This window comes from Alexandromys fortis, unplaced genomic scaffold (assembly GCF_014885135.2).
Source record: "Alexandromys fortis isolate MF-2015 unplaced genomic scaffold, M_Fortis_MF-2015_v1.1 scaffold_88, whole genome shotgun sequence".
Lineage (NCBI taxonomy): Eukaryota > Metazoa > Chordata > Mammalia > Rodentia > Cricetidae > Alexandromys > Alexandromys fortis.
In genome coordinates, this window is record NW_026067961.1 from 2,921,254 (window position 1) to 2,948,519 (window position 27,266).

General features: G+C 51.2%; 1 protein-coding gene across 4 annotated transcripts in view; it reads right to left on the reverse strand.

The window, feature by feature from the left end:
- Window positions 1-27,266, reverse strand: part of Acot7 (acyl-CoA thioesterase 7) — a 106,402-nt gene that overhangs the window by 7,436 nt on the left and 71,700 nt on the right. For all 4 annotated transcript variants that reach the window (XM_050153244.1, XM_050153241.1, XM_050153242.1 and 1 more), the window contains exons 7-8: window positions 11,374-11,490; window positions 3,001-3,185 (exon numbers count right to left, since the gene is read on the reverse strand). In XM_050153244.1, coding sequence (XP_050009201.1) covers window positions 3,001-3,185; window positions 11,374-11,490 — 302 coding nt within the window. The remainder of the gene's footprint in view (window positions 1-3,000; window positions 3,186-11,373; window positions 11,491-27,266) is intronic.

The window sequence follows — 27,266 nt, forward strand, 5'->3', positions numbered from 1 at the left end:
GAGTCCCTGTTCTACCCTGCCTCAAGGTCTTCCTCTCAGGACGAGAATGCCATCTGCCATCTCCTCACTCCAGACATGCCACACACGAACAGTGTGGGGAGCTTGGTGAAGACTCCATGATCATAGCCAGCACCAAGGACCCCAACTGCCTGCCCCTTTCGCTCCTCAGACCCCTCTATGTTCACCTTTCCGAGAGGTGAGGAATGGCTGTGGCACCATGCGTGCCTCAGTGGTCACCTCCTTCTAAGCAGGCAGCATCCCTGCCGAGGACAGCTCTGAAGACCGTCACATAGGGAACACGTGGTTTCTAGCTGTGGCATCTTTGAAATGTAGGCTTGCCGGGCAGTGGGGGCCCATGTTTTTAATCCCAGCACTTGGGAGACAGAGGCAGGCGGGCCTCTGTGAGTTCGAGGCCAGCCTGCGAGTTACAGGACAGGCTCCAAAGCTACAGAGAAACCCTGTCTTGAAAAAACAAACAAAAACAATAAAACACACACAAAAGAAAGGAGGCTTCCTCAGAGGACATGGGCACAGTTGTGCCCTTTGCAGAGCCCTGTGTAGTTCTCCCCTGCTTGCTCTCTAGCTGCCTAAGACAGAGGTCTGCTCTATCATGCTCTCCCCTGTGCACAATGCTCCCCTTCCTGGGGCCTGCAGTACGGAGCCAAGGCACCATGGACTGCACCATCTGAAACCATAAGCCCCTAAAAAACAGAAGCCAATGGGCTGGAGAAATGGCTCAGAGGTTAAGAGCATTGCCTGTTCTTCCAAAGGTCCTGAGTTCAATTCCCAGCAACCACATGGTGGCTCACAACCATCTGTAAAGAGGTCTGGCGTCCTCTTCTGGCCTGTAGGCATACACACAGACAGAATATTGTATACATAATAAATAAATGAATATTTAAAAAAAAAAAAAAACAGAAACCAAAAGGAGCAACTGTTTTCCTCGGGTATTCTGTCCAGCGGTGGGAAGTCACGGCTCATGGGAAGTCTTTGGCAAACCTGGCTCACTGCCCCAGGTGAGGCCGCTACAGCTGAGAAGATACAAAAGCGCACATTTTACTGGCCCTTAATTGAGCTCCTCTGGCAATGAGCAAGCTTCGGTTTGGAAGAAGAAAGTTGGCCACGACCCCGTTTCTTCACTGCCCCCACTTTAACCTACAACACATGTTCTCATGAGCGGAGGGCTGCTGATGAAGGCAGGGTCTGGTCCTGCCTGCCTGAATGCATTCGTTAGGTGCACACTAGCAGGCATGGGAGGCAGCGGCATGGCCTGGGGCATTCTGTGATGAGCAGCCGGCTCTGGAGTCGGATCCAGATTTTCTGAGAACCCCCTACCTCCTCAGACCCAGGCTGGCCACTCTCTGGCTTACAGAGTGCATCTTCTTTTGGAGGGGGGTGTCTAGGATGTGGCGCTCTAACTGCGGCAAGTACAGTCCACACAAAGGGCCAGAGGTATCCTCGGTCCAACACCAACTCTATTTGATTCTTACCTTCCTCAAAGCACTACCTTTACGTCAGCCAAAAAGGGGGAAAAAATCACACCGAATAGGTCCTAGGGGCCCCAAAGAGTCACAGGTCCTAAACCATTGGAGGCAGCTCTCCTACAATGCCTTCCCATTGGCTACTATCCTCAGTCCTAGTCAGAAGCCTGTGGCTAGTTCCTACCCCAAGGTCAGAGGGCCCTGCCCCAGGGAGGATGGGCGGCTGAAGGTGTGGGATATGCTGTGCTAACAGTTGGCCTGGACACGGCAGCAGCTGCAGGGACCCTGGCAGAGAAGCTCTCCCCACACCAGGAAACACCTCCACAGAAGCAAACAAGGAGAGGCTGCATTCCGTGTCAGCAGGGCCCTGGGGAGGGAGCTAAAAATAGACACGAGCTTGAAGATGGTTGGCAATGGTATGTGTGTGTAGGGGACCAGCAGGAGCAGGAGGGGCAGCACAATCACTCGTGTAGCTGTGTGCAGTACACATGTGTGTGCTGAGGCCTAGGGCTTGTGCTTGTGTGGCTGCTTCCTAGGCACAGCTAAGCTCAGGGAATCTGTCTCTAGAATCTTCCCCTTTGCCCTCACCAACTGCTCTCACCCCCCCCCCGCCCCGCCCATCAGTGGGCCCCAGCACACCTCAGAGAAGAACCAAGGAGCATCTTCAACAAGTTCGGAGTAGCAGGCAGAGAGCCTGGACCCACAGACACCATTCCCACCACCTGCTAAGTGTCTTTCTCCCACCCTCTGCAGCCCTGCATGGCCTGGTGCCTCCTCTCTTCAGGTCCATGCAGCTCCTACACTGCCCAGGATGCAGCTTTCCATGGACTCAGTGAAGACCACGGGCCAGGTCCCCTGACTGGACCCCTGGGGTTGGATTCAACAGAAACAGGGCACATGGGGTACATGACCGTCACCTTCCAGAGTCTACCCTGGCCTCAGTGTTGGGCTTTCACAGTCCTGGGAACCAAAAGAAGGTACTGCGGGATGCACTTGACCATATAGCCAGGAAGGGGAACTTATGGCTTCATGCAGGGGGCTGTGACCACACCCACAGTAGCACCAGCCTTCTCTACTTCCAGACTTGGTGGGCTTATCAGATGGAGCCCTGTCAAGATGCAGACTGCCCGCCCAGAACTGGAGCTGCCTCATTTTGTGCCCATCTGAGAAACTGAGGCACACAGAAGGCATATGCCTAAGGATCACAGTTGATCAGTGGGCCACCCTTCTCATCTGCACGAGCCCCTAGTAGCACAGAACTGAAGCTTGCTTTTTATCAGCTGACACCAAAGTCACGTTGGGAGGGTACACCCCTCAGTCCTCCCAGGCCCCCTGATGAGCTAGAGGACATAGGCACTGTGCCAGCCATGGTGACGAGCTCAGAGAGGTCTGACCCATTTGCCCATCTTACAGCCTGCATCTTACAAGGTACCCCTTCTCGAGACTTCACTAAACCTGGGCACAGTCCATGATCACAGGCTTGGGTCCTGCCCTGTTTAGGACAGGATGGTACACTCACCACAAGCTGAGGTACAGGCAGTGGCTTGCCCTCCTGGTTCAGGGACACGTAGGTGAAGAAGGCACTGGCAGCCCGGTACCGCTTCTGTGAGTTGTCCACCACAGGGTCAGCGTCCACCAGGACCTCAATCTCCATGGACTTGTTGCTCGTGAAGGTCATGCGTCCAGAGATGGTGATGACGCAGCCTGCAGAGTACACGGAGCCACTGCATTAGTGGATCCAGCTTGGGCTCTACCCACGAGGGCACCAGGTAGGCAGGGCAGGGCAGCGGGAAACCCACGTTACTGAGAACAGTTAAGAGACTGGGTTAGGCAACACAGGCAGCAGCAACTACAAGGACATTATGACAACGAACTATTAGTGTGTGCCATTATTAGTGGATGTGAGTCGTCTGTCTCCTGAGCATACGTTCCCTGCTGCCCCAGCCGTTCTGGCAGCCACTGGGTCCAGCCCCACTGACACAGGGCCAGGAGGAGCAGGCTGTCAGCCAGGCGGTGGGTGGGCTTGTTCAGTCCTGCCTCCGGTGAAGGTCACACCTGCCACCTTCCCTGTCCTCTAGGGCCACACAGCTGCCCCCCTGTGATGTTGAGTACCAGAGAGAATACCCAAGAGGTTTACAATCTTTATGCTGGATTAACACAAATCATGGCATCAGGTTTTGGGTGGAGTCATGTGACTATCTGTCAGGTCTGCTGAAGTTTCATCCTCTGACGTCATGTCAGAATTGTGCCCAGGTTCACCTCTTCTCAACACCAGCATGGTGTCAAGTGGTCATGACCTTAGTCCACAGTCTAGGTCTCTGTAAATGCCTGCGTGACCCCCTCAACTCTAAGCCAAAACATACTACTACAACCTTGGCACATGGCATGTCAGCATGGGTTCTGCTTCTGGGCTTGTTGCCTCTCCCTGCCACCACCCACCCTTCCACACAGACCCCTCCACTGCCAGGCCTTGCCCCTCTCAACTCTGGTCTCAGGGAGCTCAGTTCTGCTCTCACAATTGAGCACAAGGGAACTTGCCCTTCAGGGACCTGTGAAAGGAAAGGCAGTAGACCCAGTGCCTAGTCTAGTGCTTGCCAAGGGTCATCATTCCCATCGTGACGGGTTTGGACACAGGTGTGCTGGCCTGTGAGGGCTTTGGTTGCTGCCATTTCTGACTGATGTGTGACCAGAATCCTCCTCCCACCTCCAGCACGGTCTTCTCCTGGGCCAGGCCATGTGTGTCACAGGACTACTCAGCAGGGACCAGTGCTGGCTGTAGGGCCCTACGACACATATGTAGCATCCTAGTTTCAAGACAGGTCCTGCAGGACACACCGAGACAGAGAGAGAGAGAGAGAGAGAGAGAGAGAGAGAGAGAGAGAGAGAGAGAGAGAGAGAAGACAGTGGAGGTAGCAGGGCTTTCTGTTCAGAAGATCAGAAAGCTCCATTCCACATTCAACTTCATACTTACACAAGGAGCTTCAGTGCAGGACATGGCCATTTCTGGGAGGGAAGGAAGGAGCCAGGAGGTCAGCAATAGGTGGCTTGGTAAGAGCTGGAGTGCTCAGTCACACACAAGCATCTGACAGGTGACACACCTGTGCCACATCCTGAGACTGTTACCCACTCAGGGTCTAGCAGCTTAGACTAGTCACCACATGTCTCACAATGCTTCTGTTCTCTCCTAAATGCTCACTGAGAGCTGGGCTGTGAGGCTAGACATGGGAAAGAGGAAGTCGGCAAGATTTCCCCAAAGTCCAAGGCTCATGGGGGCCACTGTACGAAGGGCACATGGCACACACTGCTACAAAAAGTAAATTCTAGGCTCTCCAAACACTGTGAGCTCCAGAGGATAAGCAGAAATGTGTCCTGTTGTCAACCAGGAAACATTTCCTACCATGGCTCACAGTGAAACCCTGGCTGCTCAGGGTTTAGCATCCGAGTTGGAAGTCCACAGCTCCTGTCTCCAAGTCTAAAGAAGAAGTGACTGGTTCTGAGTACTGGGCCAGAGGACCAGCAGACGGAAGGGTCTGGAGAGCCAGGGGTGCCATACAACACCCCAAGACTAGGCATTTTCACTCCCAAGAGAGCCACATCACCATGTCACACAGACGCCTCGGGGGAACCCCACAGACACAGGAATCCGCTATGGAACTGGCACCTGACCGGGTCACTGAGAGAACAGGATCAAACTGAAACCCCATGTTGAAAATCCTCAGCCCCAGTGACCAGGAGGCACAGAGCATCCAGAGGCCCTGGACAGGCCTGGACTGTGTGGTTTAGAAGCACGGCACAGGCCTCCACCAAAACACTGCCAGGCGATGCATCCTCCCACTTCCGTCCTCTGAATGGCTGGCTGCCCTACAATCTCCTCCCCAGGAGGAAGCAGGGCAGCCATTCCACAGGCACCCAGAATTCCAGGCGCACAGAGATGAAGTGACTAAAGAACGGGGAGTCCAGGCTCATAGTGACCCTCCTGGTTACAAACATGCTTGTTAGCAAAGAGATCTCAGCACCTAGGCGGTGGGAAGATGAAACCTGGTGCATCCGTGGATACATGTTCAGCTGGTGGAGGAGCAGGCCAGCCCCAATGTCAACAGCTCCTGCAGCTCTGTCCCTCTGCCTAGGGCGGTGGCCTCGTGGGTAAGCAAGCACCACGGCTAATGCCAGCACACAGCACCTGGGCCACCCACACTCAAAGTTGCAGGTGTCTGGACATACGTGCGACACAATGGAACAGCTTACTGCCTGTACCGCAGCCACACAGGGCTCTGCACATCAGAAAGTGGCTGGGACAACGAGGATCGGCACTCTTCATCCCTTCTCTCTCTTTGCCCCTTCTCTTTCTTTCCTTCTGTCCCCCCTTCTGGTCTTTCTTCTTTAGAGGTTTCACAACACAGCCCAGGCTGCCTAGGACTTGCCATCTTTCTGCCTTCCCGGAATGGCCTCACTGTGTTGGCCAGGCTACACTGGGACTCTAAGCACACCCCAGTATGCCCAGCTTTAATTGTCATTTTAATTATACTCTCAACAGTCATGTGTGGACTGGGACTATTTTGTGGGCAGCACAGTAGTTAAAAACAAAGCTAAGGGCTGAAGAGATGGTCTAGTAGCTGAGAGTACTTGTTGCTCTTGCTGAGAACCTACATTCAATTCCTAATACCCCCATGGGAGCTTACAACCATTCAAACTCCAGGTCTAGTCCACAAACACCAGGAACACACATGATCACATACACATGTGCAGGTAAAACACATATACATATTAAAAAAGACTAAAAAGGTTTTTTTTTGTAGTTTTGTTTTGTTTTTAACCAAAGCCAATAGAAAGGAACGCAGGGAGCTGCTGCAGGAAGCAGACTCAACCATCCACCTGGTGCTCCCCAAACTCAACAGGAAAAGGACCCTGATGAAGGCTGATGAGGGCGGAATGGAACAGAGCCTCTTAGACTAACACTCTGCACGCTGCCTCAAAGGAGAGACACGTTCCTATTCAAATATGAGCAGCGATGGAAGCTGGGCCACATCCATGGTGAACAAAGGCCGATGACAGAGCATTTGACCTATGAAGGTCATATGTAGCACACACACACTCACCCAGCAGCTGCTGTGTGCCCCGGATGCCTCACTGTGCCCTGGGCTATGGGCAGCTTCCTTAGCCTCTCAAGCTAAAGACTGGAACACCGAGCAGACAGGCTGCAGAGGGCTAACGGGAGGGCACTTGGTACAGGCCTGACTGTGGCGTCAGCAATATCCAAGGCAAATGTAGCAAGTGGGTTGGGCTGTGAACCGCCTGCTCTGAAGTCACAGACAGCCCACCTGGAGCGCACACCGAAGACTGGCAGCTGCCCTAGCTGACTCCCCTGAAGACGACATCACTTCCCAGGCAGTGCAGCCAGACTACAGTAGTATGCCAGGAATTTGAAACAGAAAACAAACTAATTAAAAAAATTAGCTGTTACCAAGCCTGAGACCTGTCAAGCCCTTCCAAGTTTACAAAGAGATCTGTGTTTTGTGCAGCAGAGGGCCGCCTCACAGAGCGGGGCACTGACGCTGTCACGACACTGCAGCCTCTTGAGTCTAGTCTTCCTAGTCTGAAGACTGGGTATCCGCAAGAAAACCGCACTTCCGAAAACCATCTCTACAAGGAACCTGGTTGGATTTAATGTCTCAGCTGAGGAGGAAAATGGAAACAGTACCCCATGGGATACATCACACTCATGAAGTTGAGGTTTCTTGTTTGACCGAGTGATGGCAGGCACTCTGTCCACATCAGGTTCCCTGTGCTGTGTGCTGTCCAGGATCCTCATCAAACTCGGCCTGGTCACACAGCTCAGGCTCCCACTGTCCCCAGCATCCACAATACCAGCATGGAGAACCTGAGATGCTCTTGCTGGGCGAGCAGCACTTAAGAAGCTGGATCTCCATCCTCCCCATTTCTTACTGGGCAAGGGAATAAGTGACACGGAAGGGATCAGAGATACAGGGCTGGACACGCATCTAGTATGTGATGAAGTCGCTGGAGAGTTTAACTCAACCTACACCTTCAGTGTGCACAGGTGGAAGCTGTCCTCGGTGTGCCAGGATGCCAGGCTGAGCAGCCTGAATGCATGGGGTTGCAGGGGGCCGTGGAGGCTGTGAGCCACAGCGGGGGATGGTATATGTCCTCTCTATTCTCAGAACAAGTGAAGAGTTAGCCTCGGAGAACCAAATTTGTAAACGGCAAGTTGGCTGTTCTGCAGGAGCAGGGGAACCGTAGCCCGAGTCGCCATATGGAAGGCCTGGCCCTGAAACAGCCTATGTGTGCAAACCCGGGGCAGCTCACTGTACCTTAGCACATTTCCTGCTGGACTAGAACTCACACATTCTCTTCTGACCATAGAACGCTGTCGCTAAAGCTTTCTGACGGACATCCTATTGGTTGGCTGTAGAGATATTTCATTGCATTTTAATTAATAAAGCTTGCATGAAGACCAGAGAGTAAAACAGCTGTTCTGGTCAGTCTTATAGACCAGGCAGTGGTGACACACACCTTTAATCCCAGTAGCCACACTAGTTGCCATAGAAACTGGGTGGTGCATGCCTTTAATGCCAGCCCTAGAGAGAATTATAAAATGGGAGGACACAGCTCTCAGACACAGTTTCATTCTGAGACTCCTGGACGCAGGATCGCCATTTTGCACTGAGGTAGAGATAAGAGCTAGTGGCTGGCTGCTTTGCTTTTCAGATATTCAGGTTGAACCCCCAAATCAGTCTTAGCATTTTTATTAGCCATGCTACAGTTGACAGAAAAAAATCTTCTGAGAGACATACCCCCAAAATGGCCTGTGGTCAAGGACACCGAGAGCCAGAGGAGGCAGTATAGGTCCTCATAGGGTATACAGCTCTGAGAGCCTCCTAGACTCAGATGTTAACTTTCAAGATCAGCAGAAAATTTGTTCCTGTCATTTTAAACATCCCAGTTTGTGAGCATCAGACACCGCAGCCCCAGGGGGCTAACACTTCTTCAGAGTCCACGTGTGCCAGACCCATCTTGCAGGCAAGGTTCCCAGGGCTCTGTAGATGCTGCCTTACCCTGTACACACTGATGCATGTCACACCTCTTCTGAGGAGGTGGAAACTGTCCCCTGTGACCTCCTCCCTGCTAGAGCTGAGGAGTGAGACAAAGGAAAGGCACAGGGAAGGTGGCTCAAGAAGCGCCAGAGCCTTGGAAGCTTAAGGTGACCTCAGCAGGTTTATCAGAACAGGCCTGTCAGCTCCTCTCTCCACATAGCTGCTGACACGCGTGGACTGTACCATCACAAACCCAGAGGCAGAAGGGACTTGCCAATTCTGAGCCTCCAGTGAAGAACAGAACTCACTAGCCTCTCTACTGAGGAACCCAAGATGGAATGTCACAACCACATGTGATAAAGATGCAGCCTGTGCCACCTGAAGAGGGACCCTCGTCCCTGGACACACTCCAGGATGGCTCCTGTGTAAAAGGACAGACAATACATGGGGACCTCACAGGGGACCTCTCAGTGGAAACAAAAGCTCGAGGATACTGGTACAGAAGTAGGCCAGACTCCATAACTGCTGTTTCATTACTGCCTCAGTTCCTTCAAATCCCAAGCACGATGTCATTTCAGCAAACAGCCATCATCTGCTGCTCGCTGGGAGGAGCCAATGTCTCTCTCAGAAGTCATTAGGCCGGAAGGCTCTAACGGTACAAGGGCAAAGACCAAGCTGTGGCAGTCACTGAGGGTGGGGGCTTGTTGGGGGTTGTGGACTCCCAGACCCTGAATTTCCTGTGAACAACCTGTTTTCCTGTGTTTGCAGCTGCTCTGAGCAAGAGACCCTCAGGAGTTCCTGATGGCAGGGAGTGGTTTCTGGTGGGTTTGGCTGGGCGTGGCTATCAGTTAAGGATCCCTATATAAGCTACACTGGAACACAATAAAGGGGGCATTCTTGGGGAATTCAAGGATGACCCATATCTCTGTCTCTGTGTGTTTCAATCTCCAGCCCCTTGCCTGACTGGTCCCATAGTGCAGGTGGTGTCTACAGGAGTAGTACCATACACAGCACATGTAGTAAGGCACTAAAGGACCATAGTACACGGAGTAGTATGGGCTTTACAGGGGCTCTGGGGAAGGGGCCACATATCAGAGATTTTTTTTTTTAATTAAAGATAGGGTCTCACTATGTAACCCTGGGTGGCTGGGAACTCACTATGGAGATTACGCTGGCCTTGGACCCCCAGGTGCTGGGATTAAAGATGTGCACCACAACATCTTTTTAGCTACAAAGACCAGACAAGGAGGTTCTGTGCAACGGCCCTCTTCCCTCCCTTGACCCTTTGAGAAAGCCAGTGCAGAACAGGGTATCAGACTGTAAATCAGGGACCTTAGAAAGTGAAGACCCTTTTACTTCCAACTGCTGCAGATAAATGCACCTTTAGAAGTTAGTCTCTGTCCTCAAAGCCCCACATCTCTGGTGGCAGAAATGACCCGAGACAAGCTGTCAGACTCTCATCTTAGAACACTGCCTCTTGAAAAGTCCCTTCCAAGCTCCTGGCCATGCAGGGGGTTAACAGTGAAGAAGCGATTTCCCTGGTGGCTTCATTCCGAGAACAGAGTGGAGTCCCTTTAAGGGCTCTCTGACTCAAGGATTTATTGGTGCATCTATTGCTGGGTGGACATGGAAGAAAAGCTGCTACGTAGGACGCTTTTCTCAGTGTTCTGGGGTCACTATAGGACGGCCGAGTAAGACCAGTTCTGTGGTGCACGAGCCTGCTCTCCATGGTGGTTTTGGGTTATACTTAACAATGGAGTGCAGAACAGCCATGTCACCAGGCAGGAACTCTAGGAAAGGGGAAGCATGAAATCTGACACTCAGTACTCTCCCCTCCCGAAAGGCTCATGGAATGAGCTACAAGGAGCACAGCACTCAAGGCTTCTGACACACAAGGCCCCAAGAAACAAGCCGAAGTAGACAAGACCCACCTGTTGCGGGCAACTGTTAAAGCGATACTATTGTCTGTGTTTCTGGCAAATACCTGTCAATCAAGACAGATTCTTGGAAGCAGCAGGAGCCATGTCACAGCTGGCTATCCTTACTAGACAGCCTGTGTCCACAGCAGAGTAGGGCAATGGGGGGAGTCCTGCACCTGCTCTACCTCGGAGTGCTCCCATTGACCAAGCAGCAGCCCTTACCAGGTGCTGGGAAGCACCCAGGCCCACAAGGCTCTGGTCTCAGCACCACGAGTACAAGGCAGTGAAGTGGCTTAAACTGCATGGCTCCTAGTCTGCAATCAGCCATGTGGGGGCCTGGCCTTATCCACTGCCCCTCCCGTGAGCTGCTCTCAAGTGCAGCATCCCAGGGCCAAGGCTCAGCTTTGGACTCACCCTCCCTGTGCAACTCCCAAGGCTGAGGCACTGATGAACTTGCTCCACAAGCTACAGACACACAACTAAATTTCCATGTGAACTCCTGAGCAGCCCTCAAGCAAGGTGAGCGGAGATAGCCGAGGAGGGAGCACCTGAGGCACCTCAGCACTGTCCTGCCATCATTGTCCACCCTGCCATGGGTCACCTCTTATTCCATAAGAAGAAACCGACAAGGTGCAGTGGCGGCTGTTCAAACGAGGGCATCGCGGGGCTCAGTCTGTCTTAAGAGGATGAATTAATGCTGGGCGTCAGGGACAAAAGCCTCCTCATCCCAGAGTTTCCAAGTGAAGTCAGATCAATAAATAGCAGCCTCGCGGATGTGTGGAAAGGACAAAGCAGTTTTGTCTTTCTGCCCCTCGTGCACACAGGCAGACACCAGGTGTGAGCACAAAGCGAGATGGCACCAGGGACCCAGAGACCCTAAAGAGCTACTCCCCCTCATTCTCGCGGGAAGCGCTCGCTTACCTTTCCGGATTTTGTCATGGAAATTGATGGCATCCACGGAAGCTGTGACGATGTTGGTCTTGCAGTGGCGTGCAGCCACAATCCCGGCCACTTCATCCATGAGTTTCATCGTGACACCTGCACAGAAGAAGGGCATGTGGCTGGTGAGTCCTGGAGGAAGAGGGGATGTTCACACCCTGGGATCAAGTCCTCCCACCCACACCAGCAGGGGCTCCAATCAGCAGGGGGCTGGGGTGTGGCACACCCTGACTCTCATTTTAAAGTTGACTTCCTCAGCAACATCTGAAAATGGCCTCAGGTGAGATTCAAGGCACCTGACAAAGTTCTCCACAAATCTCACTGCCAGAACGAGGTCATAACAATGTTCCCTGGGAGGACGCCAGCCAAAACATCAGCTGGTTAGATATGGTAACACACATCTGTGACCCACATATCCAAGAGGCTGAGGCGGGAGGATCTTGAGTTTGATGCCAGCCTGGGATACATAGCACAAGACCCTGTCCTGTTTCAAAACAATAAGGACAAAGTCAGATAATACAAGGCAAGGGCAGCTCAGAATCATGAGTCCTTCCTATCTATTCAGAGACAGACAGGGTTTCTCTGTGTAGCCCTTGCTGCCCTGGAACTCACTCTGTAGACCAGGCTGGCCTCAAACTCAGAGATCCACCTGCCTCTCCCTTCTGAGTGCACGTGTCGTATGTACACACCAGCGGCACTGCCTGCCTAGTGATCACTACACTCCTATTTATCTACGCGTGTGTTGTATGTACCACTGCACACATGTGGCAGTCGGAGGACAATTCTGTGGCATTGGCTCTCTCCTTCTACCTCTATGTGGGTTGTGCCCTGGGCGTGTATGGCAAGTGCTTTCCTCACTGAGCCAGCCACCTTTTCAGTCCCTGCCCATCTATTCTTGAGACAAGGTCTTGCTGATGTAACCCAGATTGGTCTTAGACTCAAGAATCTCCTGCCTTCGTGTCCCAAGCACTGGGATTATAACCTACAAAAGCATCCAAGTGATATTGATCCACCCAACAGACGTCAGGACTTTAGAAAGCTAAGTGCTCATTATTCTCGGACGTACTGGCTTCTAAAGACACAGAGTGAGGAGCAAAGCCGGGAGGCACACACTCCCCCCGCCACGAGGTCGAGGCTCTAGTGCAGTCACAAGCTGATATGCTGGCAGGTGACACCACTGGCCAGCCGAGGTCCTCTGCTGCTCAGTCCTGCCAACCATCTTCAAGGCTACAAAGGCCTTGGTTGGATTCTAATTGTACCGGATTGAAAAAGTCACAAGCAGTTGAGGGGTCAACTGGGCACAGAGGGACAAGTTGATACAAAGGATCTATACATCTAATTTCAAAGGGTGTGAGATCAGCAGGGTGAGTGCTAAAAAACAGAAAGACACTGAGCTCATGACATCTGAGATTGCCCCTGATGAGCTCCAGCGAGTAAGCAAAGAAAAGCAATGTCCAGGTGCTGACAGTCACGGACACAAGGGTGTGGATGGCCTGGTTCAACGTCCACTTCCTTTGGCTTTTCCATTTGAGTACTCCCCAGTGAAGAAACAAAAACAAACAAAACTACCTCAGAGTTCAGTGCTCCTGGTTTTAGGGAATTATACTCTTATTAAGTAGAAGGTTTGGCTAACCATGGTGGAGGAGGGGAAGGAAATGCGGGCAGCTGCAGGCACGCAGGTGCCCGTCCTGCTCAGTCTACACAGGAGGTCAGGAGTTCACTTCTCAAAACAAAAACAGGGGCAGAGTCAGAGCGCCCAGTTCTAAGCATAGGACAAATGACACACCACTGCATCCACGTCCTCCCTCCTGAGCAGGGCAGGGGAGGGTGCTAGGGGCTGCAGCTCTGCACTCCAAGTCTGGACAGGGGTCCTACTGGGCTTGGTGTTTGCAAAGATGAAGACTTATTACAGAAACATTTACAGCTCTACCTGAGCCCAACACAGGATCCTTCCCCTCACCCTAGGCCAGGGCCCTCGTGGAAGTTGAGACCAGGCAAGGCTCAGCAGAGGAGGGACCTGTAAGATGAATTCTCTAGCCTAGGACTAGAATCAAAATCACAATAGGGATCATCTGTGAGTCAATGTTCACAGCCTTGGAAAGACTGGGTTCTGAGTTAAGTGAGTGTAGAAGCCCACCACAGTGGCTCAGGGGACAGGGTCTAGAGTTGGGCAACCTGGGTGTACAACGCCATGTCTGATCCCTGGAAGGGCCTCAGCACCCACAATCCCTCTCCAAACCCTGTGCACACACGTGGATGGCATGAGAGCATGACTGGATGCCTCCAGGTGGGCAGGTGGCACTTGCCATCTGTGCTGAAGAGATATCAGCACATACGCAGGGTGACTGAGGAGGAGCAATTGCATGAGTTGATGATGGGCCAGTGGTTGCTGCCGCCGCCACGGGAAACAACATATGTTGTTGAACGGAACACCAATTTCCTGTGCGTCTTTGCCAACTTAGGACTGGAAATGAACACATAAGGAAAGAGAAATAGGATGTCTGTGGAGGAGAAGGGAGATCTGGCAGCATCCACACTCTGCTCAGGTGGGCACAGGGGCCAGAGAAAGTCAACCTTCCCTGGCCAGGTGCCACTCAGAGGCACATCTGGGCCATGCCACTACCTCCTGATTGGGCCGTGGCTTCATGACAAGTCTCTGTGCGCACACTTATTTAAGGACTTTGGAGAGGACGGAGTAAGGGGGGCTCACAGACTGAATTCTTCTAGACAAATTTTCTCCATAAAAAACAGCAGTGACAGCAGCTGGACAGCAGCCAGACGCACAGCAGAATCAGCACGAGGCACTGGCTCGCACTCAGGTGCTTTCCCAGAACATCCCTCATACCATGAGCAACGCCCCTGGTGACCACAGAAGCTCCCTGGGCTCAGATCAACATCAAGAACACTTGCTGCACAACACTGACAGTGTGAGCACACTAAGAAAAGATGTGCTCAGAATTCCAATGTGGGTTTAGATCACACCTATCAGTCAAGCAGAGAAAGGCTAAGAGACAGGAGTCTAGGAACTGTGGCTGCTGGCCTCACTGGGACAACACTCTTTAAATGCTGGGTTCATAGCGCTATACCTTCAGGATAGCTGTCCTTTTTAGGAGACAAGTCCATCTGACAAAGATGAGTTGGCTCTTTCCAGAAGAAAGTGAAAAAGTCCAGAAGACAGTGCAAAGGGGGCAGAAGAATTCTGGCATTGGCGCACAGGAGAAAAGACAGACACACACACCTGGAGATGCCATAAAGCTTCCTGGGACTCGGATGTACAGGACCGGCTGCACTGCAGAAGCACTGGTGCTAGGCAGAGCTCAGAACCTGGGGGGAGTCAGCTCCGGGAAGACCCGGGCCTCTGGCCTCTCAACAAACACAGACAAATGATGCTGAGCTTCCCTGGAAAGCCCCAGAAGACAGGCACATTGCTGTCTGTCTCACAAATCAGAGCACGGAGACACAAGGAGTTGTGTGTCCCAGACCCACAGCAGGAACTGCGTCCAGACCTGCTCAGGGGGCTGAGGCCAAGCGATGCTCCTTTCCAACATGGTTGGCCAGATCAAAAGTGAAGAGGAATTCTTAGGTAGGGTGATGGCAACGATTTCAAGATCATGGTGAATGGCAGGGTGGCAGGAAAATTGCTGTGTGCGTAGAGGGGGTCATGGCCCAGAGCATGTCCCTGGCCTCTCAACTGTTTAGTTATGGGAGGGGACAAAGAAGGAAAGAACAAGATTGTTAAAAAAAACCTAGGATTCAAATGGCGGTCATGGCACATGACTTTAATCCCAGCTCTTGGAGGCAGAGGAAGGCCAACTTCTCTGGGTTCAAGGCCAGCCTGGTCTATACAGTGAGTTCTAGGACAGCCAGGGATACATAGAGTAGAGAAACCCTGTCTCAAAACAATAACAATAAATCTAGAACTCACTACATCTATAATTGGCCCCTTGTTTACAAATACAACTTGTTAGAAATGTAAGAATAAAATGTAAGAGACTGATATAAACATTTTAAAATGTAGTTTTGCCTCATTTATCAAAAATGCCAGCTAGTTATCATCAACTCCACTGGGGCCAGGGGCCACTGTCTCTAAAATGCTGAGAGTTCTAACGTGCAAGGCTGCGATCCCCAGGAAATTTTGGAAGAAACAAGCATTGTTGGGTGAGTTTCTGGTTCACGGATGGCAATGTTGGCCCATATGTGACTCCACAATGATTGCAGTGGATAATGTGTGACAAGATATCTGATCTGTACCTCAGTTTCCCTGGCCCAAGACAGATCCTGGCTCTGGGTGCTCAAGAGATGGCTACTGGAGATGAATGCACGGATAGAGAAACAGATACGGAAGACCCCAAACTATCACTCTAAATAGTACTGGTCTACCCTCAAGCCCAACAGACTCATGTCCATCTCATTATGCAAAATGCATCCAAGCCCACCTCCAAGAACCCCCAGAGGTTTTTAAGAGTTCTAACAGGAGTCAAAAGCCAAGAGTTAAGTTTCCTTGGAGACTCAGGGCAATCATCAGTCCTTGGAAAAACCAGAAAGTCACATACTACCAACATGCATGGTTCAGAGTCCACTTCTATTCCAAACAGAACCAACAGGCGGCCTGGGGAGCCCCCACTCCTCTGCCTCGCCACGTAGCCCCACAGTCTCTTCTGGATGGGTGTAGTTATCCCCTAGCCCCTCGGGGTTTCTCCCGCAAATATTCCACTGTATTAGCTTCTCTAACACCCTGGGGTCTCCAGTGTGACAGGCTTCATTCAGCCTACGGCTTCACAGGTAGCGCTTAGAGCTCCCTGCAGGGATCCTAACCCACCACACACTGCCTGCCCCTCAGGTCTTCCTTCAAAATCTGGGTGCAAGACCCAATGATTCCATAAATTTTGAATTCTGTATGCCTAGGTAGAGACCATGCCAAGGACTGCTGCCAGCTGGAACAGTAGTCAGGGTCCCCACCCCCAACCATGGCTACAGAGGCTTCTGAATGCCTGGGCAGTAAGTAGATGTGGGAAAACCCTTCCCTGGACAGCTCACTGTGTGGTCCCAGCTGAAGCAGCTTTTTGGTTTTGTTTGTTTATTTTGTTTGCTTTCTTGTTTAGACAGGGTTTCTCTACACAGCCCTGTCTGTCCTGAAACTTGCTCTGTAGACCAGGCTGACCTCAAACTCACAGAGATCCACCTGCCTCTGCCTCAGGAACACTAAGATTAAAGGTGTGTGTCAAGTTGGGAGCTTAGGCCCCAGCCCCTTGAATCTACCCTAGGCCCCTGACCCTGAGAGTTAGCACTCTGGACTCCAAATCCCAGCAGGCCAGGGTATTTAAATGAGCTCCCAAAAGAGGAACATGTGGTCTCCTCTTCTCCCCCATTGGTCCCCCTCAGGGCCACTCGAGAGTGCAGGAATCCCATTAAACCTGGATATTTCTTAATTTGGCTTGTTTTGATTTGGCTTGATTGGGAATTTTGCGTCGGCAGGGAGCTCACGTTAGGAAATATTCCTAACAGTGCGCACCACCATGTCTAGCACAAAGCCACATTTTTCAAATGAGCCAGAGTCTGTACACTCTGGAGCTGCAGTTTGTGGAGTGTCCTCGGAGCATCTTTCCTAGGCCCCAGGGCAAACTGCTTTATTTGTGTGTTCTCTCCTTCCACCATAAGGGGCCTGGGACCAAACTCGGGTCATTAGGCTTGGCAGTGAGTACTTTCACATACTAAGCCATCTCACTGGCTCTTGATTTCATTTTAATGTCACTAATCTCTTCTAACAACCCCTTCCCACCAAGACAAACACACAACTTTAAATGTATTCCTTCTCAATCAAACTTGACAGTTAAAAACAAAAAACAACAAAACCCTTAAAACTTTTGAAAAAAAAAAACTTTTACTCTTAGTCAGCAACATCCATGTGCTGTGGAATACTATTTTAAGATGTGTTACATTTGTTTATGGGCTGGAACATTTGTTTAATAATGCAAAGATGTGTTGTGTTCCTTTATGTTGCATTTGTTTAACTCTGTGAAGCTGTGAGTCTTTGCCTGTCTAGAACACCTGATTGGTCTAATAAAGAGCTGAAGAGCCAATAGTGAGGCAGGAGAAAGGAAAGGAGGGACTGGCAAGCAGAGAGAATATATAAAAGGAGAAATCTGGAAGGAACAATAAAAGAAAGAGAGGCGGACACTGGGGGTCAGTCACCCAGCCAGCACGGAGTGAAAGTGAGTGAGACACAGAAGTGAGAGAAACGGGGACGAGATAACAGCTGGTTAGAAACAAGCCAAGCTAAGGTCCGGTTCTGTGATTTACTTAGGACCTGGGTGGCAGCCTCCTCCCCACAAAAAAAAGAATAAAGAGTAAAAAATAACCCATAACAACATTTTGGTGTTCCAATGAGGGGCTAGAACAACAACAACAACAAAAAAAAAAAAAACCCAACCATGCTATAACCTGCATGCTATTCCTCTGTCACAGCAATTAATCCGTTCTTTTAAGTTTGGCCTCAAAGTCTCAGGACAGTGACAAATGCAGATGCCTTTGCCAGAGCACACACAGCAGTTGGTCTCTAGTCCAGCTCCCTTCTGAAACTTCATGAACTTGGCTCACCACTGCCCAAATTTCTTTCATTTTTGTTTCTCTGTAGCCTGGTTGTCCTAGAACTCGCTCTATAGACCAGGTTGGCCTTGAACTCCCAGAGATTCCTGTGCCTCTGCCTCCACTTCTCAAGTGCTGGTTAAAGGTGTGCACCACCGCCTGTCAGTAATCTCTTCTGAGCTCCAGCATAATCACACATTAAACTCTGTTCTCTAGTCTCCGCCCCCAAATTCTCCCAAACCTAAGAACAACCTGGTGTGCTCAGTCAAATGACTCCACTTTCCTAGTACCCATCTTCTGTGTTGTTTACATTGGCATCTCTGTGACAAGACCCAGACAGGGGAAATAGCCAGGACTGAGCTTGCTCTTCTACCCTCTGACGGAGCTCAGAGCAGGAACAATGCGGGGGAGGGGAGCCAGCTCGTGTCCACGGAAAGCCTCCTCACCTGCTTCCCTTTCAGACATTACTGGAATCAACATCAAAAAAACAACTTTGGTAAATTATACAATCCATCACAGGCTGTCCCTGCTTCTCAAGATTGGTAATTTGAAAAGACGCCAAAAAAATTGTAGGATCTGCTGTCGTCAGAGACTGCACTCACTTCAGGAACTATGGGGAGGAAAAGAAGCAGGCTTGTTGGCCACTAACATGGAAATAAACACCGGGCGGTAGAGATATTTTTGTATCTTAACATTTAACTGCTTACAGATTTTTGTTTTGATTTTTCTTTAAGTATCGACAACATGCTGACTGGATTAAAAATAGAGGTTTAATTTTCTCTTCCCAAGGCTGCTGGCTGGCTGGGTCAGGCCTGCCTACAAACCCATAGCAGCAGCCAGCAGCTTGAAGCTGGAGCCGGTGCCGCCTGCTCTGTGGGTGGGATCTGAGATGCCCCCATTTCTAAATTTAATCCCAGCTGACGGAGCGTGGGTAAGAGCCTCCTATATTAAGAAAATGATAGTAACTTCATCTTATTTTATACATCCTACCCTTTGGTGATGACAAGAGGTTATTATGGGATGCAGGTGAGTGAGCGCTCCCTCATGGCCCTGGCTCCTCTGGGTCCTACCACCCTGCGGCACTGGGCCAGAACTAAGGAATTCCTGGCACAGGAGTCTTAATTAAGGCACTTAATACAGGTCATTTTTGGCAAGAAGCATACAAACAACCACAAATTTCTAAAGATAGTAACAAAATGTCACAAGTGGGACTTCAGCAAACAGACAGACACAGTGCAGCAGGTAAAGTTCTTGCCACCAAAGCAGACCATTGGTGGAGGGGAAGAACCATCCTAGCAAGTTGTCCTGTACAGTCATGTTCACGCCATAGCACAGGACATGTAATGTTTTTAAGAAGCAGATATCCCAGGTAGTCACGCTGGGCCAGAGCATCACAGACCAGGATAACAAGGCTAGCCAGTCTGCCTCAGGAAACTAGAAATCACCTGACTGCTCAAGGGTCACGGGCAGCAGCAGAGCAGCAGGGTGCATCTGTCAAGCAGGGCCTTGGGGACTTGTGGAGAGACGAGAGCAGTGTAAATCCAGACCCAGGAGAATAGGCCAGAGGACAGGCTTAGCCTCAACCTAAAGCCATAAAAGGGCAGGCTCCTTCAGGGAGTCAGGACTGGAGCAAAGAGAGGCTGGTTTAGACTAACACACTGGTCACTTGGGATAGGACACCCAAGTTAGAGGCCATCTGCCCTGGGCACCCTAATGAAGTCACAGCCAAAGAGGGAGAAAAGAGGTTGGTGCGTGTGGTCAACAGGGAACATGAAGGAGTCAGCAGTCTAGGGACAACAATGGGGTAGTGGGAAATGGGGCAGAGGGACCCTAGGGGTAGGGTAGTACCTGTACTCTCCTGGGCCCTGACATACCAGGAGTCTGAGCTTTGGAGAGGTGGCAGGCAGGCCAGATGGCCTTGGGGGTGAACTCACAGAGACAGAAATGGCCAAGTAAAGAACCTTCACCTTCTGCCTCTCAGGTCCCAGTCAGAGCATGGCTCCTGCTCGCAAGGAGGGTGCTGTGTGGGGGAGGCATGTGGAGAAGTGGGGAATCAACAGAGGCCAGGGTAGCCAGGGTTTGGACCAGGAGGACATATGGTCTATGTGCTCAGATCCTGACACAATGAGAGAGGACGGGCCAAGAGGGGAGATGGAGGTTTTCTGGGATGGACCTGAGTCAGGGCCACCTGCAGGAATCTGGTCAGACAGAGGACAGAGACTGCTGGGCAGGAAGGGCCACAGCTCCAAAGCAGCACTGTTGTCAGAGTCCAGGGCAGACGATGGGCTGGAGCTGGGTGGATACAGGAGCCATGGCCTCAGATGAATGGGTCCAGAGACAGGCATTGAGGTCTGAAGCAGGCGGGCAGGCAAAGGGCACAGCAAAAGGGCCTGAAGGGGCAGTGGCGGAGGGAATGAAGGACTGGCCCAGGAGGTCTGCAGGGGAGCAATAAGTGGCAAGTCCTGCAGAAGCCCTGAGCACCTATCCATTGCAGCGGGCAGGATCAGAAGAGCAGCAGGCCCAGGCTGCAGCACAAGACAGAGAGGAGAGGCCCAAGTGGCTGGCAGAACCCTTTACCAGGGAGAAGGGGGCCCTGCTGCCACTGTCCTTGTGGCCACATCCACCTAGACAGTTTCACAAGCGCAGCACCTGCCACCTAGCTCACAAAGGCCCCCCCAAAGGTAACTCTATTACCTTTTCCCAAAAGTAAGCCAGCACCAGAGTCAGGGAACTCGTGCTCCATGAGGTCGTCCTGCGAATGTGGGCTTCCCTCTACTCCCATGGAGAGAGCACAGGATGGAAGCTGCCCGTGCTCTGGTCACCAGCCCCACGGTAACGGCATGCCCACGGAGGCTGGCCACTTGTCACTCCCTCTCCTGAGCTTGGCCGCTGGTGGAAGCAGAATCAACCAAGCATGGAGCCTGAGGCTGCATTTCACTGTCAGGTGTCAGAGGAGCTCACAGCAGAACCATCGCCAAAGCTGCTGCAGAGGGCAGAGGTGTCCTGAGGAGAAAGTCAGCTCTATAGGAGGGGATGGGGTCTCATGCTAACCACAATGATGGGGGGCAGCACAGGACGCTGGGGAGTGAGATGAACTCAGGTGTCTTCTATGATACAAGAATGAGGATCGAGGGGAGCACAGGGACCTAGAAGCCCGAGACAGAGGCGGGAAGGAAGCCTCCCCCAAACCCACCCTTCTCTCTCTCCATGGCAGAGTCTGTTCTTCTCAGCACCAACACTTTGGTATTTTTAATTTTTCTTTTTAAGTCCCACAGGCTCGAAGCCGCCCACTTTTCCTGAGAACACTTTGGCCCTTTTCCCCGACTGTGGGGCAGCAGCTCCTTCTCCTTTAGGACGCATGCCACCCAGGCTTAACTTACCCAGGTCCAGCACTTCGGGGTTTACCTAAAACCCAGCTGCATGGTTTTAGGCAGCAATGTTCTTGTCAATGCTCATGCATTTACCAAACCTGCTTTGGGGCATCGTATTTAAAATGCTCTTTACAGTCAAAAGAAAATCAAACAATCATATCGCATAAATGCCCTCTGAACAGACAAATGTTTAACTGTCCAAGACATCCTCTCTTTCTGCCCATGACAAAAAGCTAAAGGAGTAAACAGGACAAATTCTCAAAGTGGAGATGAATATAGAAGAACTCACTGTAGTTCCAACAACGTGGAGGCTTAAGTAGGAGGATCGCTTGAGCCAGGAGTTCAAAACCAGCTGAGTACCAGCAAGACTCATCTCAAACATAAAGAGGGCCAGCAAGATGACTCAGCAGGGAAGTACACCTGCTGCCAAGACTGATGGCTGAGATTGCACCGGAGTCCACCCGGTGGAAGGACAGAACCAGCTCCCTCCAGTGTCCTCTGACCACCACGGGCACAGGATGCTCACTGCATGTGTGCCGCTCCCTCCTACCCAAAAGTAAGCAAGTGAATAAATGCTGAGCCAGAGATGGCTGGCTTCAGGGCCAATGATAATGCTTTTTAGAAACTGCGAGCAAGAGTTAGAAGATGGCTCAGCAGGTAAGAGCACTGGCTGCACGAGCTCAACCTGAGCTCAAGTCCAGAAAGAGAGAAACGCAAACTTGTCCTCTGACCGCCCATGCACCCCTCCCATCCTGTATGCACACAAATAATACGTACACTTAGCTTGAAAAACTTGAGGGAAAGGGGCATAAGGACAGTATCACTGAACTGCTAGGACAAAGACAAGTTCCAAGTGGATTTCTCACCTTCTAAGTCATCAGAGCCAGCCAGGCACTCCTTATGAAAACAAGAAGGCCCTAGGCACCAGCACATCCCTTTGGGAGGGGCCAGGAATTTGTTTTTCTTAGGGTCTCACTGTGTGACCCATCAACTACCCTGGTTGTGGTCTGTGACTGCAGCCATAGTGCCCTTGAGTACCAAGAGAACTGCCAACCATCAGACTAGTTTAGGAAGCCACCCGGTCTCCAGTTTGCTACCACAAGCCCCTCCCTCCCCTCCAGGCATCTCAGCAGCACTCAAGCCTCTCCCCAGGGAGAAACCCTGGGAGGGAGCATTGCTGAGAAGAACCAGTTTGACCCAGAACCAAATGCAAACCAGAAGATTGCTCTTTAAAACAGAACACAACACACACACACCCCACCTCTTGTCCTCTGAAGACCAGGAGCTTCAACTGCAGAGGCCGCCAGATCACTCTGCATCAACTATGGCCACGTCTAGGCTGAACCCGCCAGATCACTCTGCATCAACTATGGCCATGTCTAAGCTGAACCCAAGAGCATGTCCTGGGTGTCACCGAACACTGGAGTCCCCAATTCAGCCTTGACTATGACTTTGTCCACTCTCTCACAGTACCCTTGGTACCTTCGGGAAATTAGTACAAGAGACCGGAGAGTCAGCTGTGGGAATGAGTTCTCCTCCACCCAGCTTCTCCTGACAGCACAGAATGAGTTCTGGGCAGCTCTGTACTCTCAACTACAGTGCCTGCTGGACTCCAGGCTGGCCACCCGGACCACCGGACAGCTTGTCCACAACCAGAACCTGGGGAGGCCCAGCAGACCCAAGGACACAGCTGTAGTCCTCAAAAAGCACAGTGCGCAGCCCTAAAGGTGTAGGCAGCGGATGAATGCGGCTTGGCTCCATAAAGAGACTAACAACAACACAAATGGGCCGAGGGCAGAGAGACAGGAAATGAACATTTGCTATGGCAAGGGCTCCCAGACAGAACAGAGAGGTCACAGCAAGATGACCACGGACAGGATGCAGATCTTTTCGTGGGAAAGCCAGGCAGGCCAGAGCTGTAGAAATCGTGAGCCCAGCAGGTGCAGGAGGAACTCTCACTGGGGAGGGCTCTCCCAAGAGGAGCTACAGGGCAGTAGTGAGACCCCACTCCCCATAGAGCCTGACAGAAACCCCTGTTCTTGGCCCCTAACCTTGCTGATTGTTGGTGAGGTCTGAAGCAGCTTCAAATAGCTCTTGTCCAATGTGACCGTCTATCAAGTAGCACAGCAGTGCCTGGGGCCAGTGGGGAATCACATAAAGATGGGGTTAGCCAACAGGTCAGAGGCCTCTGCAACTGTGAGAACCACATCAACAGACATCTGAGATGGGGCCACAATGGACAGGTGTAAGGGAATTCAGCCGTGCATTTGCTGGCTAAAACCAAGGAAGCTGAAGATGTGGACCAAAGCCCTATGGGTAGAAGGACTCTTCAAAAGAACCACACTTAGCCAGTTCATGTTTTCAGACATGCAAAATTCAGAAAAATTTCCTCCAACAACCCATGACAGAGAATATGACTGCAAATGAGTTTTTCCTTCACAGTGTAATGACATGTCTCTCACACCATCCAGCGTCCCACGACCCTGTGGACTGCCCCCACTAACCTTTGTTTTAAACATTTATTTATTATGTATACAGTGTTGTTCTGCCTGCATGTCTGCCTGCTGGCCAGAAGAGCATACCAGATCTCATCACTGATGGTTGTGAGCCACCATGGGGGCACTAGGAACTGAACTCAGGACTTCTGGAGGAGCAGCCAGTGCTCTTAAACACTGAGCCATCTCTCCAGCAGCCCCCACCACCAAGTTGTCACTTTAGCCCTGGTCACTCATGGCCACACTGTCCCTTGTGGCAGCAGCTACTGCTGAGGGCATTTGCACAGCAGCACGTCCTCATCCCACGGAAGCTGTCACCTGCTGTGGGAAGCACTGGAGGATGGAACCCACCCAAACCAGCAGAGGACAACTCAAGGCCCAGGAGTCACACGTCCAACCCAGATGAAAGGCACCCTGACCGATGGAATCTTCAGGGAACACTGGCACAGTGCAAGGGCTGGACCCAACAATCTGGGAAACCACCTTACCCAGAAGGCAAAGGCAACCCTCCTGGTGCAGCCTGGACCCTTTCCTGTAGTTACAGCCTGACCTTATATGTTAGGACGGCAGGCAGTTTAGAAGAACAGAAGCAGTATCTAAAGTAGCTACAAGAGGTAGTGACACTATGTCATACTTTAGGTTCAAAATAATGAAATAAAAAAAATTAAAAAAAGAAAGAAAGGAAGGAAGGAAGGAAGCAAGCAAGCAAGAAGGTACCAACAAAAAGGCTAGGGCCTTGGAGTTGAGAACTGACCATTCCTCTAGGATCCATCCTGAATGGAGCTGCTGGCTGACCCCTTGGAATCTCTCTTACTTGTACTCTGATCCCAACGCTCGTCAATCACCCCAGTAAGCTATAATGCAAGTGGGGTGAGGAGAACAACCAGAAAGGAAATGGATCCCTACAAACTGATACCTGGCACTGTCAGGAAGAGAAGGGGCTGTTAAGGTCTCATTTGGGGTTCAGAAGAAGGGGCTGTAAGGTTTCATTTGGGGTTCAGAAGAAGTGGCAGTAAAATCTCATTTTGGGGTTCAGAAGGGGCTGTAATTCATTTAGGTTCAGAAGAAGGAGCCATAAGGTTTCATTTGGGGTTCAGAAGAAGGCAGAAGCCAAAGTTAGGAATGTGCCCCAACTCAGAACTCCCCATTGGAAAGGAAAATGACCCTCCCACCAGCCATGGCCACTCTGACCTCCATCCCTCAGGCAGCGAGAGGAGGATGGGTGAGATGCTGGGAAGCTGATACCTGGGTTCCACTGCGGTTCTTAACAGAAAGGTTCTTATCCCAATGCACCTTCCACAACCCTGTCACACCAGGGCCAAGCTCAACCAGCAACTGGGTCACTCGGTCAGCACCTTTCTAAAGTCCCATAACACAGAACCAGGGACTGTGGCAACATTCCCTTGCGTCCAGGTTCACCATCCCCTCATGTGACTGTTATGGCTCAGTCAAGACCGACTCAGCGGTTTCAGACGCCCCGGTTAACAACACCGACAGGGACAGCAATGGGTGGGTAGCTGCTGGTGTTGTCATTCGCCCACTCCTGGCAAACTGACAGGTATGCAGGAAATGTTAGGGTCTGTAAAATTTGGGAGGCATATTTTATAAATCATGCACACGGAACTAAGAAACAGGCATTCGGCATTTTAAGGCTGCCGTGACTCTTCCTACACACACATTTAAAGGGCCTAGACCAGAGGACTGCTCACACTCTATAAACAGGCATGGCTTCTTAAGGGCTTTCCAAGAATTTTTAACGCATTCACTTCATTCTTGCTGACACCTCGCAGACAAAGCCAAGAGGACCCACTTAAGATGTGTACTTTCACCAAGGAGCAGTAAGACGGAGCTGCCAGCCTTGGTGGAACTCTAGCATGTAAACAGAACAAGCTACACTGCGGCGTGGGGTTTTACAACCTCCCAGAACAGGGCTCTGAGAGACTGGAGAGCCCGTCTTGGTCTCAGAGAAGCCTGCGCCAGCAGTGGCTATGCTTAGAGGAGAGGGAGGGCTGCTGTCCACCTGGAGTTGAGACAGTGAGGCAGGGGTGTGGGGCACTGGCAAGGACAGAGCTGCTCTCCCGGTGGCAGGCCTGGGAAGCAGCACTTGCTACAAAGTAGAACTAACTTCCCCTAGGTGGGACTGGGGTGGGACCTCTGCCAATCAAAAGAGGCATGCAGACAGCCATTAGTGAAAAGACGCAAACAATCCTGAAATTGAAAATAGAACCACATAAAGGGAGATTGGTTAAAAATAGGAAGACCAAGGCTTAAAACCCCCTCTCTCTCAAATCAGAGGCCACTCGGATTCTGGCAGACCCAGGGCCTGAGATCCTTCAACTCAAAAGTAAGCCATGCCTCTTTGCATCTGTGTGAGGCACTACTTCCCAGGTAAAGATAGACTCTGGTCCCCATTCTTGAGGAATCCCTGGTAGAAACATCAATGTAAACCTAGTGAAGCCATCTAAACTTGGGATAAAAATAAAACAGGCATCTTCTACAGAGGACGAACGGGAATGCAGTGTTCCAGGCACTGAGATGAGGGCAGAAGGGACAGTGATGGACAAAAGCACCTCCTACACCGGAGGACTGAGGACCAGATGTGCTCAGACCTTGAACCACATGTCACCTCCCAACTCCTGCCATCCTCTGCACTGCTTCGCTGCTTTGGTCTGGCACTTCTCTTTAAATCAGATCCATTTATGGCTGTTTTAGAAGCAGGGTCTTGCTGCTACCCAGGCTGGTCTCCTTGAATAAGCCTCCCATCTGAGCCTCTTGACACACTGGGAATCCACGCATCTCTGCACCCCCTCTCCCCCACACACACACCATCCGCCATCTCGCCAGCCCTAGACTCAGTTTCGCGGTTTGTACTTTCCTCTCACCTAGGATCACAGTATCCATTTGTACAATCGATGGGTTCCATGTGTTTGTCTTATATCACAAAGAAATAATCGTACATTATAAAAGTAAAAACTGTCCTCCATGAGCCAAGAGCCACGTCCTCTGTGTCACAGTCAGAGGAACCTGGCCAGGACCTTTAAGGCCTATGTAGTGAGAGTAAGAGCTCCAGCAACTCAAAACAGTAAAGGCAATCACCTGAGAACATTTATTTCTAAATAGCAGCTGACAGTGGGTTACCGGGTACTCTCCCAGACTGCAAGACCAAGCCCTGACAGCACACAGCTCTGAGGTCCCTGGGTTCCATGTGGCCCTCTCCTGGGGTGCCCTCATCCAGCCAACTTTCATTTCCAATTTTAAAAACAGACACCAGCGGTATTTCAGTAATTTTTTATGCAACCTCTTGAAAGTTTAAATTTATACTTCACCAGACATGAAAGTCTAAACTAGGTCAGTAAGCAGCACGGCCTCTTGGGGGATGCTCAGGGCAGGCAGGAGAGGGGCCTCCTGGGGGATGCTGCCCTGG